Raw genomic sequence first — 17,045 nt, forward strand, 5'->3', positions numbered from 1 at the left:
AAAGAAAGAAAGAAAGAAAGAAAGAAAGAAAGAAAGAAAGAAAGAAAGAAAGAAAGAAAGAAAAGGTGTGCTGCTCTATCTGCCTGACTTATTGGGATAGTTAGGAGAATACAAAAGTGGTTTAGAAGTACAAAGAACAATACAAAGGACAACAAGACATTTACTGTCTTATTCGACCTTTTAACAGATATAAACCAGGTGACTAAAATCAAATGAAAAACAATTCGATTGTGTTAAAAGGAAAATTACTGGACACGATACAGATGAAATCAAATTAAACAGTTCCATATTGTTCAAACCAGACAAAGGGATACTGACAAAGTTGTGAACTTTGTAAAATTTCTTTAATTATTCAGATGATTCTAGTTCAATTAAAATTATATTTACCTAATAACCATGTATAAGGGGAATGAGTTATTCTGGGCAGTCAGTGTTCCAGACAGCTACACTTTACCTCTTCAGCTCTGTATTTTTACGGTTGCCATTTTAAAAGGAAACAAACTAAAACAGAGCATAAATTCCTATGCCTTCTCTTAACTGATTTACATTCTGTCTTCAAAAATAAATAGACCATAATTCATAGCTTCAGTTTTTCTTTTATTGTAAAAAGCCCCAAAGACTACTCTGTTTTGCATTAGTTTAGAAGTGTCATATATCCTTTTTATAATTTCTTTCTCCTCATTGCTGTCACTGCCGGCAATCATTGCTCACGGTCACCCTTTTCCGTGTCCTGTCCTTTCCATTTGCCACATGCCCACGATTCACTGGGAAACAAGTGAAACTAGTTACAACAGCGTCTAAAGTAAGAGCTAATACCTCTGAGAGAGCAGCTTTTCCGTGAGTAAAACTAAGGATCTTCACTGCATTTGCTATATAATATTTATCTTGGTTGCTCAGATAATTTTGCATAGTCAGATTCTCAGTAAGTGAGAAAGGTCGCTAAGTACAGGGAGGGCTGAGCTCCGGACACAGATACCGGTAACACAGTCAGAGAGATCCCGGAGAGACCCTCCAGGGAGGCATGGAAGAGAGCTGAGAGAAAAGGACCCCGAAAGACACTGAGCCTTCACTGGCTGGGAGAGGATGAGCAGGGGCTGAGTGTGCAAACAAGGAAGGAGTCAGAATTCAGGTAAGACAGACCCACACACAGAAAACACACACACACACACACACACACACACACACACACACACACACACACAACAAAAACAGGACGGTAAGCCACAGGAGAAAGACAAGGAAATCCATTGCCTGCAGAACATCACTAGTAGTTTGGTGGCAAATGGACATCAGTTTGGAGGCAGAGAGAGAGATAAGACACTGCCACACGGGAAAACAGGCCAAATCCCTGTCCAGCCTTGTGGGCCCAGTGAAGGAGCTCAGATGTTATCACAGGCGCTACTGGTGGTTTTTAAACCAGGGGAGCAAATGCCAGTTCTGAGTTTCAGATGTATCACTGTAGTGTCTATGTTGATGCAGAGATAACAATTAAGAAAGAACTAACAAGAGAGGCACCTGGGTGGCTCAGGCGGTTGGACACATGACTGGCTCAGGTCATGATCTCACAGTTCATGAGTTCAAACCCCACATCAGGCTCTCTGCAGAGCCCAGTTGGGACTCTCGGTCCTTGTCTCTCTCTGCCCCTCCCCCACATGAACAAGCACTGTCTCTTCCCTTTCTCTCTAAAAAATAAATAAATGTTTAAAAACAAAAAAGAAGTAACAATAGTCCTAACAAAAAAATGGCAAGGGCTTAAGGTAAGGCAAGTAACATTAACGGTGATCTTTAAATATTTTAAATATACATCCTTGAAAGATGATGAGAGAGTAGATCTTGAAAGTTCTCATAACAAGGGAATACAATTTGTAACTGTGTGTGGTGATGGATATTAGCTAGACTTATTGTGGTGACTGTTTCACAATATACACATACATCTAATCATTATGTTGTACACCTTAAACTCACAGAATGTTATATGTCACTTATATCCCAAAAAAACTGGGGAAAGAATGGAAATATCTAGCAGAGCATACCTGATGAGACTCTTTATCAGCAACTTATCATTTAGTTGAAATAATTACTTTGCTTCTTTTTAATAGCATTTATCAATTAATAGGACAGAAGCCTGAGAACAACTCATACCTGTGATACACAGCACCCAAGTAAAACACCACGGGTTAACCCCCCCCCCCCCCCGCACACCCCACTGTAAGATAATTGACAATAGAAAAAAAAAAGGAAAAAAAAAAAGAACTGGAAGAAGAAAAGGCATTTAGAAAAGAAAAATCATGCAGAGAAGTATTTTCTGAACCAGTTACTGAAAAGTAAAGAGATGGGTTCATTTTGGAGTGTCCCAATGGCATGGTACACACAGCATATTAAATAGAATAAAAAATCTTTCTATCTTCCCTGCTCTACCCCTCCAACAGGGAGTACTCCAGGTAGCATCACACAAGACAACTAATGTTCAAATGCTATTTCTGATAGCAGCTCTATCTAATTCATGGTGAAAACAAAAGTATAAAAGCTATTTTGGATAATTTTCTTTCATTTACTTTTACCAACAGGTAACATCAGCTAGCACTGCAGAAAACAATAATGGGAAAGAAAGTATAAAAGTTGCTAATCATAAAAAACCAAATCACAAGAAAATCATAAAGTTAAATTGATGACTCTTTCTCTTGCCCCCAGTATGGTATTGGACATGGGGCTTGGCAACATCCCAAATGTATCAGCAAAATAAGAACTCAAAAAAGCAGTATTATCTTATCCTTTAGACTAACTAACCACTGAGAAGGAAAATTTATAGTAAAGTGAAGCTTTAGTGATATGATAACATTTTTTTATTGCTATGAAGCAGTTTATTACAAAAACATTTCCTCTATTCTCTGGAAAGTGCTAGGGAAGCAAGGACAAGAAAAGCAGGTTTAAGGTGGACTTTAAATTGGAAAAGGTGAGACAAGTGAACTTATTTTTTCTTCCAAGCTTAACAACAATTGTTAATGGTGCCTTTTTTCTTGTTGTGTTAAGTTGAAATGTTCTGTCCGACTTTCCAGGTCCTCTGTAATCTGCACCAGACAACACGGACAAGCTCCCCACTCCTACCAGCTGCCCAGGCAAAGCCACTCTGTTCCTCACTGGGGAACGCTGATTGTGACGATCCTGCCCCAGGTGGTCCTCCCTCTTCCCTGAACCTCCTCAAGGCCCAAGCATCCCCACAGGTGCTCGGCACATGCATGCACGCCTTCATTCATCAACTGTGCAGTAAGCACCTACTATGTGTGTGTGTGCATGTTGTGTGTGTGTGTGTGATACATATACAACAGAGTACTCAGAAGGAATACTTCTTCAAAGTGAGACGTAACAATTACAGGGATTTGCACACTGACGGGTTTGTTGGAAGTGGAGGCCCAGCAATGGCTTAAGTCCCCAGTAGGCTGACTGGAAAGACAATGATGCTACCAGCAGAAAATAAAAATGAATGCTAGAAGGGGCGCCTGAGTGGTTGTCGGTTGAACGTCCAACTCTTGATTTTGGCTCTAGTCATGATCTCACAGTTGTGGGTTCGAGCCCTGTATGGGGCTCTGTGCTGCCAGCGTGGAGCCTGCTTGGGATCTCCCTCTCCCTCTCTCCCTCTCCCTCTCTCTCTCTCTCTCTGCCCCTCCCCTACTTGTGTTCTCTCTCTCTCTCTCAAAAATAAACACTTTTTAAAAACTTTTAAAAATGAATGCTAGAAAATATAGGTATGCTGTGTGTGTGTGTGCGTGTGTGTGTGTGTGTGTATGTGTGTACACAGACATACATATAAAACTAGGCTTAAAGGGCAAAGAACATCATGATGTTTTTTTAATTGTCAAATTAGCTAACATACTATAGTCTGGCTGCAGGAGTAGATTCCCATGATTCATCACTTACATACAACAGCCAGTGCTCATCCCAACAAGTGCCCTCCTCAGTGCCCATCACCCATTTTCCTCACCCCCATCAACCCTCAGTCTGTCCTCTGTATTTAAGAGTCTCTTATGGTTTGCCTCCCTCTTTGTTTGTATCTTATTTTTCCTTCCCTTCCCCTAAGGTCATCTGTTAAGTTTCTCCAATTCTGCATATGAGTGAAAGGAACATCATGATCTTGATGGGAAATTTATTCAGACTGAAATTCCTCAGACCCTACTCTGAGAAAGGGTGAGGAGGAAAATGGCTGCTTGTCCAAATATCTGATCCAGTTTGGCTACAGTCAAAAAAAGCATTTTCCACCTGTACTTTCCTTACAAGTAATAAATGCTCATGAATTATGCTGTGGGACGCAGCATGGAGAAGTCTTTCAGATCTGCCTGCACTATGTGAAGTGAGGGATGAAAAAATATTTTCAGGGGTGCCTGGGTGGCTCAGGTGGTTGAACATTCAACTCTTGATTTCGGTTCAGGTCATGATCCCAGGGTCATGGGATCGAGCCCCATGTCGGGCTCCAGGCTGAGCATGGAGCCTGCTTAAGAGTCTCTCTCTCCCTCTATCCCTCTCCCTCACTTGTGCTCTCCCTCTCTCTAAAATATATTTTTTTAATTTTTTAAATAGTCTGAATGGTATGCTTGTTTTAAAAATGCATCAGAATGCTTTTATTGACAACAGTGAAAAATCATAATGAAGATCTATGTTGGACCCAAAATTCATCTCTTAAATTTACTGTGTGATTGACTGCTATTTGCTAATGAGTTAGTTACTGTTTCAACTTTAAGTCAAAGTGCATAAATAGTACATAAATGGGTTGATTTTAATTTAAATAAACTCTATTGTCTGCTTGTAAAAGAAAGGTGCTTTAGTGTCTTATTTTAAAAAGTTATCTGGAAAACTAGAAGTTTAAAAAAATCTTTGTGGGTATTTCAAGTTATCAATTTGCTTAAATATAAGAAATGTAAATTCTTCTTTCTCCAAGAAATTATTGTTAGTTACAGGATGCCTTTTCCTAAATCCATTCTTCTGCAGTTAATGTCCTTTTAAAATAAGGATATGAATTATACAGCCATTTCATTTTTAATTTAAAAATCTAGATATTTGTTAAATAATGACATATTTGATTAAACTAACACTCAGAGGTAAAATTTTACTATTAGATGCTGAAATACTGTAAGAAAATCTCCTACTTTATTTCAGGTTTTTGTTCTCCTCACATGTGTTTTATGATGTATGAAAGAAACCAATCTCACCTGTTTTTGATTGTAGGTTTCTTCTTGGTTCTTCAGGGGCCTCAATTGGCTGATCAGCCAGGAAAACTCGAGCTTGGTCTATTGCATTCAAGACAGAATACTCTTTCTCCTTTAACTCACGTCTCAGGGCCTTTGCAAAGAGAAGCAAAAGTTGAATTTGTAACTACTGTGTTCACCAAGTAATGGAACATCTCCAATGAAACTACTTCTGATCATACTTATCAAGGGAATGACAGAATGACTCATAACCATTTAAGCAAAGTTAGAAGTGAAAATACAATTTTTACACGCATTAATGATGAAATATATATAAAAGCAAAAACATGACAGGACTTAAATATGCAAAACAAGAATCTTTACAATATTCACCTAAGAGAAATTGTTACAGTATATTTGAACTTACACAAAATGCACTTTTAGGGTTATCACTACTGTCAGATTGCTAAACTAGAACAGCCTGTTCAAAGATACCTTTTTCTTGTAAGACTGACAAAAAAAATTACATCCAATGGTACTGAAGAAGGCAATTTCACAAGTAGTAATGAGATCCTCAGAAGTGCTTTACATTCTTTAGAATATATTAAAGAAAAAAACTAAGAGATAGAAACAAATTAAAGTACATGAAATCAAAACTAAACCAAAGAGAACACATAAAAGACAGTCTCCAATTATCTTCAAATACGTTCCATCTCTCACGCTGAGGCAATTATGATTTTTCCCTTGTGAAGTTTTTCATGCAAATTTATGATTCTCAGAAGTTTGCCTTTAGTACACTTGTTCTTTTAAGTAGGGTTAAACTTTCACCTCTGCTCCCATAAAATGTTTGGTGATTAAGACTCAAATTGACTAGAGTTTAAAAACAAAGCTCACTCACTGACTATTGCAAGGTAAGAGGAAATGAAGATTTTCTCACGTACTATCTGAATGCTACAGCTAAATCAAAATTGTTTCTAATATTATTGTTATCCTCTTAAAATTCTACACAGAAACACCTAGTGGCTCTAATAATATTTTGCTTTTAGTGCAGTTCCCTGACAATGCATTATTAAAACTCTGCTTTCATTTTCTAAAATACTGCATTGTACTACTATTTTAGAATCAGTAAAATTTTGGCTTCTGAACACAACTGCTTTTTTTAAATGGCATTTGACATATGTTGCGATGACAGGGTATTTGCAGGCTAAATCCTCATCGTCCACAAGAGATGAAAGAAAAAAAAATCTAGAAACCCAGAATAATCATCTGATGTGAAAAACCAGAGCTAAACACCAGAAAAACACCAGTGATGAGTTTGAAAGAGAACGTCACTGGTGGGCAAGGGTGAGGAGAGATGAGTGACAGAATGTTGGATTTTGTGATAAGCACTGTAAATGCTATTAGACTTTTAAACTATTTACAATTATTATCTTGACCAAAAATTTATATGAAAAGGAGAGAGTGAACAACAACAAAAGAGCACCCACCCGCGATTTAGACATAGTAATAACGCACAGGATATAGGATGAATTAAAACTTGCTCTAAAACCCGTAGATACATTTACACAGCATCCATATAACCAAAGACAGACTGTGAGGCAAGCACAGGTCAATAAATCCCCACATCCGCTAGCATCGAGGGGCATTAAATGACTATGTGACAGAGCTTTCACTGTTTCTATTAAGAAATGCAGCTTGTGAATGAGTCCCAAGATGTGACATTCAAGACAAACAAGACAATCTTCTGACATTTAAAGTTTCTGATATGTGGAAATAAAAGAGACAGAAGAGAAATGGGGGAAAACACATTTTAATGCAGAAATATCTGTACACATTTCCGGGTTTTGAGCCTTTTCTTTAAATTTAGATTACTGTGTTATAGCAAGAAGCTCCAGATAAATGAAAGTACTCCTAGTATTTACTTCCTGAAGCACCTGGAAATATAAAATATGAAATAATGGTATGAAAGAACATGTTGCTGAAAAGACAGCACTGAAAAACAGTGGGTAATGTATCAGATTTATAAAAATTTTAGTGATCAAGAGTATTTATTCCCCAAGCCCCAATCTAACCAGTAAATTTGGGAGAGGTAAAGATTCTTACAATAATGTGCAAGCGCTCTGCTAGGTTTCTTCTTTTGGGAAGTGAAGTCCCAGACATGACCCTATTTAGGGCAAGCTGCTAACGGGGAAGCTGAAGGAGCTGGAACACCTCCTCCTTCCGGTTGAGCAAATAGGATGAGGATTCACAGGCAGTCTTTACAGACGTGGCACTAAAGAGAAACCAGGGAACACCAACTGGGTGATGATGTGGAAGGGAATTAAAACCTGAGAGAGGACAGAACGTAAAGGAATGTGACTCAGAGAATGGAGGACAGAAGCAGACCCGGTCCTCTGGAAACATAAAATGATTAGGGGCACATATTTCACAGAGGGTGAATCCTGATCTCATGGTGGAAAAAGAATATAATATGATCCATATGACTTAGGTGTGCAGCAGGGCCCAGCTGGGAGTTCTGGATTATTATTAGTCCACAAAATGTGCATTGAGGAGTGTGGTGAGGGGAAATGGCATAGGAGAGATCTGGATTAGAACTATTTTTAGGTTTTCAAACCTCTGAATGGAAATACATGTTTGTCTACAGGAAGGATACTTGGGAAAACTAGCCTGTCAACTTCCTTGATGGCTGGACTTTTATCACTCTAACACAGATGACGTCATGACGGGCAATTTCACTGGCTGGCTGTTTACTCTGCCCAGAAGGCTCTTTCTCCAGGTATCCACACAGCATATTCCTTATCCCAAGAGGCCTTCTCAGTGAGGCCCACCCACCCATGCTATTTAATGTAGAATTCCAACTCTCCCATCTGCTACATTTCCCAACATCTTCTACTATGCAAGGTAGGTATTTAGTTAGTATGACTATTGTCTATTGTCTGTTTCTCTCAGAGAAAGTATAAGCTCCACAAGTCCAAGGACATTTTCTGGGTTTTTGTTTGTTTGGTTGGTTTTTGTTTTTCACTGTGGTAAACAAAGCACCCGCATCAGTGTTTTGGGACCTAGTAGAGCTAGGGGGCTTAGAATTGCTTCCTGGTGGAGGAAAGAGAGACAAGAGAGACAAGAGTACTTTCAAAAGAGGAAACTAAATGCTGGTAGAAGAATAAAGGAGTATGTCAGTGTGTGTACTTAGGGAACTACAAACACCAAGTGCTGAAGAGCCCAGCAGGTATCAGGTCACAAAAACCACTGTATGATGTCCTCACTAAGCATCGAAGACAACCAATAATGGGCACTGGGAAGCCAGTGAAGAGCTGGACAAGGTGGTGGTGGTGGTGGGGTAATGACTGTCATATTTACATTTCTGGTTTTTACGATATCATAGTCAAGTCTCCTAGATTCACGAAAAACAAATCTGAGTCTGAGAAAGCCCCCTCCAGAGGTGGAGAATCTATTTTCCTTCCTAGCCACATTAAACTTCAGCACTTTTTGAAACACCCTCTCTGCATAGGGCGTTGGCAGGGGAATGTCTCGTGAACTCCTTTGACATGCCAAGGTAGGGGAGAAGAGGCAAGTGCGGGCAGGTGGGAATCATGCCAAGTAAGGAAAAATGTGGGGCTCAAGCCCCAATGCCAAGTCACCAACCAAAGACCCTAAAGAGCATACATTTAATAATATCTGTTCACACAATATTTTGCAAATTTAATTTTGCTATTCAATTTGTCCTATTTCAATTATATTTAATTGCATGTCAGAAATGGGTTTAACTTTGGAACAGTATTGTACATATAATCATTTCACCATCTTTTACCTCTCACTTAGACATAAAAGAAAACCAGCATTTCCTAACCACCTGGTGAACATTAATGATAAGATAATTAGACTCCAACAGAGTTGTTTTGTATACAGAGCTACAAAGTGGCATTCAGCTGTAGGTTCTAATATCACATAACTTCTATGTGGGCTGCCTTAAATGAGTATAGCATAATCTGATAGGAATTTTTCTGTCTTAATGACTTTATATTTTCATTCAAAACAATTCTGTTCTCAGACAATAACAAGGATTGGCAAAGATGTGAAGAGGTTGGAACCCTGACATACTGCTGGTGGAATGATAAAATGGTGCAGCCACTTTGAAAAACAATTTGGCAGTTCCTTCAAACGTTTAACAAAGGGTTACTATATGACCCAGCAAGTCCACTTCTAGGTATATGCCCAAGAGGACTGAAAGTTTAAGTCTACATAAAAATTCATACATGGATGTTCACAGCAATATTATTCGTAATAGCCAAAATTGTCAACACAGCCCAAACATCAATTGGCGACCAGATAAACACAATGCTGTATATCCAAAAAATGAAAATCTTCTTCAGCAATAAAGATGAATGATATACTGACACATGCTACAACATGGATGAACTTTGAAAATGTTACGCTAAGTGAAAGAAGCAAGGCACAGAAGCCCATTACTATGAATGTCCAAATAGGTAAGCGTATAGAGACAGAAAGTAGAACAGTGGTTGCTTAGTGCTGGACAGTTGGGAGAAGAGTGGGGGAGTGACTGGTCATGGGTATGGGGTGTCTCTTGGGGATAATGTTCTAAATTTAGACAGTGATGATGGTTACACCATCCTGTGAATACACTAACAGCTACTGAACTGTTCATTTGAATTTTATACTATGTGCATAATATCTCAATAAAGTTATTATTAAAATAATAATTCTGTTCTTTCTCCCACGAAAGTTCCCTAGGTAATGTGTTTATTTCTATCCTCTCCCCCCCCCCCCATCTGCAAAGTAATAGCTCATTGTGTATGTTCAGTATGCTCCCACTCTCAGAGTTTCTGGAGCACTTCCTACTTCTCTAACACAGCTCATGCTGATATATTGTCACCATGCATGTGTCCCCTCCATTACATTGTCAGTTCTTCTAGGGTAAGGCTCACATCTTAATCACTAGAAATTCTCTTCAGTGCTTGCCTAGACATATATAGGAAGTACTCAATAACTGCTTAGGGAATAAGGAATAAAGGAAGAACTGCTTTCAGATTAAATACCTGGTAGGATTCCACAACATAGAAGAGCAAAATATAACGAAGTCTCCCACACGCGATTATTCTAAATTGGAATAACTACTGGATTCCATTTCGCTCTGGATTTGACCAAATAATTTTTTGAGGCAAGGTTAGTTTTTGCCTACCGCCTAATTATCAGAAGTACTTTTTTAAAGATTTTATTAAATAAATGTCTACATCCAACATGAGGCTTGAAATTACAACCTCGATATCAAGAGTCTTATGCTCCACAGATTGAGCCAGCCCTTCCTATCATCTAATTATCAGCTAGTAACTACTAAGTATTTTACTTTATTGTGATCATTGTTTAATTAATAGCAAATATTTTCTTTTCTCCCTGGATAAACAAGTAACAGAGTTCACTGAAAGGGGTGGTATGGGCTCACTCCATCTTCCCTTTTTTGCCCACAACCTGATCCATGAGGTAACTAACTGCATAGGACAAAGTTTCCAAACTATTGCAGTCATTACATCGAAGGTTGAGTCTGTTATTACTAGTGTGTATCAAATCCGTCTGAAACGCATTGGCTTAAAACAATGACAACTTATTTTTCATGATTCTTTGGATTGGCAATTTGATCAGGTCTTCTGCTGGTGCCACCAAAGATTACTCCTGTGGCTATAGTCATCTGTGGTTTAACTGGGGTTGTGAGTCCAAGATGAGCTCATTCACATGTCTGGAAATTATTGTGGGCTACTGGCTGGCATACCTCAGTTTCCCTCTGTGTGGTCCTCTAAATGCACAGTAGGTTGGACAGGGCTCCTCCAAAGCCTGGTAATTAGTGCTCCCAAAGAGTGGAATGAAAGCTGCAAGATCTCTTAAGACATAGGCTCTAGAGCAGCTCTGCCCTCTAGAACATTTCAGCAATGATAACAATGTTACAAAACCATGCTGTCCAATATGGTAACCACTGGTTGCTTGCGACCATGTGGTACTTGAAATATGCCTAATATAATCGAAGAACTGGATTCTAAATTTTATCTCGTTATAATTGATTTAATTTAAATATAAATGGTCACATATAGCTAAGGGTTACCACATAAGACAATGCAGTTCTAGAATTTGCACTTCGGCCACATTCTATTGCTGGAAGCAAGTCTTGAGGACCCGCATAGACTCAAGAGAATGGGGAAATACAATGCATTTCTTCGTGAGGGGAACAGCAATGATCCTCATCAGAGGGGCCAAGATATACAGAATCATGATTCACTGTCGTAACAATCTACCACACAGGATAAAGGGGAAAGGGAGGGTTGGGGTAGGAAGGCATCTCAAAGACAGTGATATTTGAAGAAAGAGCTGAAGGAAGTGAGGAAGCCAGCCATGAGACTATCTGGCAAAAGAGGAGGCAGGGAGAACTGCATATACAAAAGCCCTGAGGGAAGTGCTTGCCCGGCTTAGCAGGCTGGCACCGTCAGAGCCGGGTCCACAAAGGATGAGGGTGATAGCTTCTGGAAAAATGTTTCCTATCATGAAAGTTAGAGGGAAGTAAGTCTTTGTGGTTGACAGGAAAGGCACCTAGTAACTACATACTTCTTATACCGCAGACATCTAGTTACCTTGCTGACTCAAGGTCTGGCCATTAACCTAAGAATGCTCTCTGTGACGGTCTTACCACAAAGCTTATGCGTTTTCCATTCTAACAGTCCAAAGACCTCAATCCCCACTCTGGGCAAGCACATGTGAAATCAAGCTCCGGCCTGTAAGCACTAGACCAGATCAGCTGTAAGAAGGAGGAAGATACAAAATCATTTCAACAACTACAACTGAAACTGTATTGTCTTTTATTCATCATTTTTTTTAATGTTTACTTATTTTTGGGAAGAGAGAGAGAGACAGAGCGTGATGGGGAGGGGCAGAGAGAGAGACACACACACAGAATCTGAAGCAGGCTCCAGGCTCTGAGCTGTCAGCACACGGCCTGATGCAGGGCTCGAACCCACGGACTGCAAGACGATGACCTAAGCTGAAGCTGGATGCTCAACCAAATGAGCCACCCAGGTGCCCTTCAAACTGTCTTTTAAAAGTTACATGCTCTGAAGTTTTTAATACGAGGACATATGGTCTCAAATACCTCCAAGTCAAAAGTAATGAATGAAGAGCACAATGTCCCATGGCCATAAGAAAACGTTCAACTTCTCTCCCATCGTAAGGTGGCATAAGAGTGTATGACAGAGTTTTCCAACAAAGATTTCCACCAACAAAGACAATTTAAAAGATATTAAATTCAGATAATCTGAAAGAAATATGCCAAACACAAGAGTAGACAGCAATTCATACACAATGATCCCAGTCCTTCAGGAACTTACAGTCGACAGAAGAGAGGAGAATGCTGATCACCATGTGTGACGTGCCACAAATCTTTGACAGAAGTACAAACAGGGCACTGAGGAAAGAGACAGAAGGTGGAGGGAGGTAAAGGAGGCACAAGCAACCTTTCCAAAAATATGTGAACTGTGTGTTGAAAAAGAGACCGGAATTAGATTCAAGGTAATTAAGGGAAAAGCAATTCAAGGAAACAGAATGAACAGGTGAAGTAATCTAGTCTTCCATGGTTTTCCCTGTGAAGCAGCTTCCGAATGCTCGTTTAAGCTAAATGAAGTCCTGGAATGTCTGATTGATGAAGACCTGATTCAAATATCAGACTTTAACTACTAAAACCATTGTTTTCATTCTCAACAGAATTTCTCCCAGCCCAACATCCTGTTTAGCAGAGTCCACCTTTCCTATCATTTCTGGGCCCCTTTCAAACTCAGCATGCTGTTTGGCCACTTACTGGCATTCTTAGGAGTTTCTGGCAACAGGGTACATTGCTCCTTATTCAACTTTCAATGCTAGAGAGAGATTCTCAATGATCCTCCTGTAATGTCTAGGAACACTTCTCTCCACTTGCTATAATTGGGAAGGAAAGGAAATTAAGAGATGAGAAGGAACAGATCTTCCTTCACTTATGATGGGGTTATGTCTGGATACTGTAAGTTCAAAACATCGTAAGTCAAAAAATGCACTGAGGGGCACCCGGGGGGCTCAGTCAGTTAAGCATCCAATTTTCGGCTCAGGTCATGATCTCACGGTTCATGAGTTTGAGCCCTGTGTTTGGCTCTATGCTGACAGCTCGGGGGCCTGGAGCCTACTTCAGATTCTGTGTGTCTCCCTCTCTCAAAGATAAACAAACATTTAAAAAAAAAATGCATTGAATATACCTAATCTACCAAACATCATACCTTAAATGTGCTCAGAACACCTACAGTAGCCTACAACTGGGCAAAATCATCTAATACAAAGCCCATTTTAGAATAAAGTTGGCTGTCTCATGTAATTTATTAAACATTGTACTGAAAGTGAAACGCAGAATGGTTGCATGGGAACAGAATGGTTGTCAACAGGATCCGTCCTTGGCCCTTTTGTGACTGCATGGTGGCCTGGGGGCTGTGGCTACGATTGCCAAGGATCATAGAAGGGGACATCCTGCATAACACTAGCCCAGGAAAAGATCCAAATTCAAAATTCGAAATACAGTTTCTCCTGAATTCCTATGGCTTTTGCACCATCACAAAGTCGAAAAACTGTAAGTCCACCATCGTGATGTCAGGGACTGTCTGCATAAACAAGTGACTGGGGTGCCTTAAGTCTGAAAGTCTCTCAAGTCAATCAGCTGCTGTTCATTTTCGTCATGAACATGGCATCGGCTCACTGGAGTGGCTGAGTAACATCAGTTACTTCTGGCAGCACCGACATGGGCAGGATCTTAAAAATCACTTGATATGAAAATAAGGTCTGAGGAACTCTGGAAGAAGGAGAGGAATCCTGACATCCGCTTCTGTTCTAAATTGGCAACTTGTTACTCTGCACTGAGACAAGGGGAGAAGAGACATACCTATGTGGGTGTGAACTAAATCCTGGTATCACCCCTTCCTCTGTAAGGAACAACTGTCTCCTCTCCTTTCTTTTTTATTTTTTAAATAATTTATTTTTTTTTATTAAAAATAATTTATTGTCAAATTGGTTTATTTATTTTTGAGAGAGAATCCTAAGTAGGCTCCATGCTGTGAGCACAATGCATGATGTGGGGCTCAAACTCGCAAACCGTGAGATCATGTGACTTGAGCCAAAATCAAAGGTCAGCTGCTCAAACAACTGAGCTACACGGGCGCCCCTCTCCTTTCCTTAATCTAAAGCCATAATCCAAACTGTCTCTATAAAAAGTGCCAAAGTTCACTGAGATGCACTTTTCCTAAAATTTTCTAGACCATAATACTAAAATTACAGATAAAGCAGATCTTTTGGTTCTCCTGCTTAAAACCCTCCAGCGGCTTCAAATGAATTCTAAACTTCCTACCAAGATCTGGACCCTCCCTGCTCTCCAATCTCAACTACTAAAAATACCCTAATTTCTAGTCTCAAAGTCTTCATTTCTGTTCCTAGAATATGCCAAGTGTTCCCTCCTCATGCCCTTTGCAATCCAGAAAGTTTTTGCTTCAAATCTTCAAAAGCTCCTTCTCCTTGTTTAGATCTCGGTGCTTGGTATATATGTGGGATGAATGAATGAAAAAAGGAGTAAGTGGACTAGAAAGAATCAAGGAAGGCAACTCCCAGGAAACGGGAGTAGTTCATAGGAAGCTGGTCTGCAAAGAAAGCAGCATGGAATGGCTCTGAGCAACTGAGGAGGGAAGGAGTCATCTCCTTTAGCCCGTCAAAGAAAAAGTTATTTCTCGACACACTATCTGTGTGCTTTCTTGGCGCTCTCACTGGCCCTCATTGGTCAAAGAGATTCCCAAGGGTTGTCCTCCCCGACCCTTTAGCATCACAGCACCAATACCATCCTCGCTATTAGTATAAACAACACCTGGTTCCCCAGCAGGGCCAGGCCTCTCTCTTCTGAGCCTCTCCAGCTCCAGGCATCTGCTTTGCTGGAGCATTCAGCACACGTGCCTGTCCTGACTTCTTTGCAGACCTGACTCCTACACCGGACTGAGCCCTCTATGAAGGCACACATCTATTCCCTAGAGGGTAAAGCAGGACCTCAATGAATTTATGTATGGAAGAATAAGGAAATATTTAAAAAACCATTCAGCGGTATAGTAAAAGCAGAGATTAGTAGCCAAAAGCCTGTGTGACAATCCAGTGCACGCGATGTAGGCACGCCCTTACCTACCATGAGCCCTTGGGTTTGTCTTGAAACTTCTCCGCATGTTAATAACAAAACCTCTCATTTTACTAACTTCACAGGTGAGACAGTGAATGTGAACATATCTCAAAACTGTTCAGTGTTGTAGAATAAGTAGTTAACTTTTAAAATGATGCTAACCTAAAGTTTTACCAACATTCTCAGCTCTTCTCTAAGACAGAATTCTTCCCTCAGCTTCAATTCACTGCAGTTTGTGAAGGAAAGTTCTAGCTATTTTATCTACAGCTTTGGATGATGGAGATGGGTGCCGAACCTTCCATTAGCAGGAACAAGTGAATTTAACTCTCTTAAGGGAACAATTATTTCATTCTGAGAAAAATGGAATTATGTGATCCTCCAAGATTAGGCAAAAAAGTTTGGAAAGTATAAAACTAGGTTCCAAGCTTCTTATGTCTCTTTAGATTTTTAGAAGTGTAATAACTTTTTGTGAACCAATTTGTTCCAGACTAAAGTAGCAAAGTAAAGCTCTGTGATGGCAAAAATAGTTAGCCAAATGATATCACATACGCTAATTTAAATTTTTTAAATGTTTATTATTTTTGAGAGAGAGAGACAGACAGAGACAGAGAGCAAGCAGGGGAGGGGCAGAGAGAGAGAGGGAGAATCAGAATCAGAATCAGAATCAGAATCAGAATCAGAATCAGAAGTAGGTTCCAGGCTCTGAGCTACCAGCACAGAGCCTGATGCAGGGTTCGAATTCACGGACTGTGAGATCATGACCTGAGCTGAAGTCAGCCGCTTAACCGACTGAGTCACCCAGGCGACCCACACATACACTAATTTAATATAAATACGAAATTTCTCCAACTGATTAGTCTAACAATGGACATCTTTTTTCCAATCCTTCAAAGGACAATTAAATCAAACACATCCAACCACTTCTCTTTCTTCTCTTTGAGAGAGAAATGGAGTCAGATATCTGACATCCTAAAACTGCTTTCTAAACTCCCATACTGGCATGGAATACCAGCACTTTAATGCTAATAATACAAGGTCCACAGGAAAGAGGGGGAAAAATGAGAAATCACAGGCAAGGGTGCAGTGAAACTTCACTTTCATACATTGCTAGAGGCGGAAAATTGGTTCAATCACTCAGGAAAGTAGGTTGGCAATATATCAAGAATCATTACTATGTTCATATTGTGTGAAACAAGAATTTCACCTTTGAGAATATATCCTAGGAAAATGATCAAGAAAAAGCTACAAACACAAAGGTTTTCATTATAAAGTTATTTATGATTAAAAAGATTTGAAAGCAAATTAAATGTCTAACACCTGGAAAATATTTAGGCTCACTAGGGTATGGCTACACTAGGGACCATTATATAACCTTGAAAAATTACTGTGATAATGACGGCATAGCAACATGAATAAATAGACATGATATATATACCTAAGCAAAAAAGTCAGGATTAAGACGATATGCCCTATTAGAAATAGGAAATAGTCACCCAAATGAAGATGGTTGCATTACAGTAGTAAAATTAAGGTCAATTTTTTATTCTCTATTTTATAAAATCTGCCATGATATTTTCACAACTTAAAATTTAAGAAAGGAATACTAAATGGAATCTAGTTCATTTATCACTGAACAAATTATTACTTTT

At 39.5% G+C, this 17,045-nt stretch overlaps 1 protein-coding gene across 9 annotated transcripts in view; it reads right to left on the bottom strand.

Moving 5' to 3' along the window:
- The window catches only part of UTRN (utrophin), a 492,724-nt gene that overhangs the window by 110,058 nt on the left and 365,621 nt on the right, over nucleotides 1-17,045 (bottom strand). For all 9 annotated transcript variants that reach the window (XM_040448951.1, XM_040448950.1, XM_040448952.1 and 6 more), the window contains one exon: nucleotides 5,202-5,331. In XM_040448951.1, coding sequence (XP_040304885.1) covers nucleotides 5,202-5,331 — 130 coding nt within the window. The remainder of the gene's footprint in view (nucleotides 1-5,201; nucleotides 5,332-17,045) is intronic.

The sequence above is a fragment of the Herpailurus yagouaroundi genome, unplaced genomic scaffold (genome assembly GCF_014898765.1).
Source record: "Herpailurus yagouaroundi ecotype Mexico unplaced genomic scaffold, PumYag 198, whole genome shotgun sequence".
Lineage (NCBI taxonomy): Eukaryota > Metazoa > Chordata > Mammalia > Carnivora > Felidae > Herpailurus > Herpailurus yagouaroundi.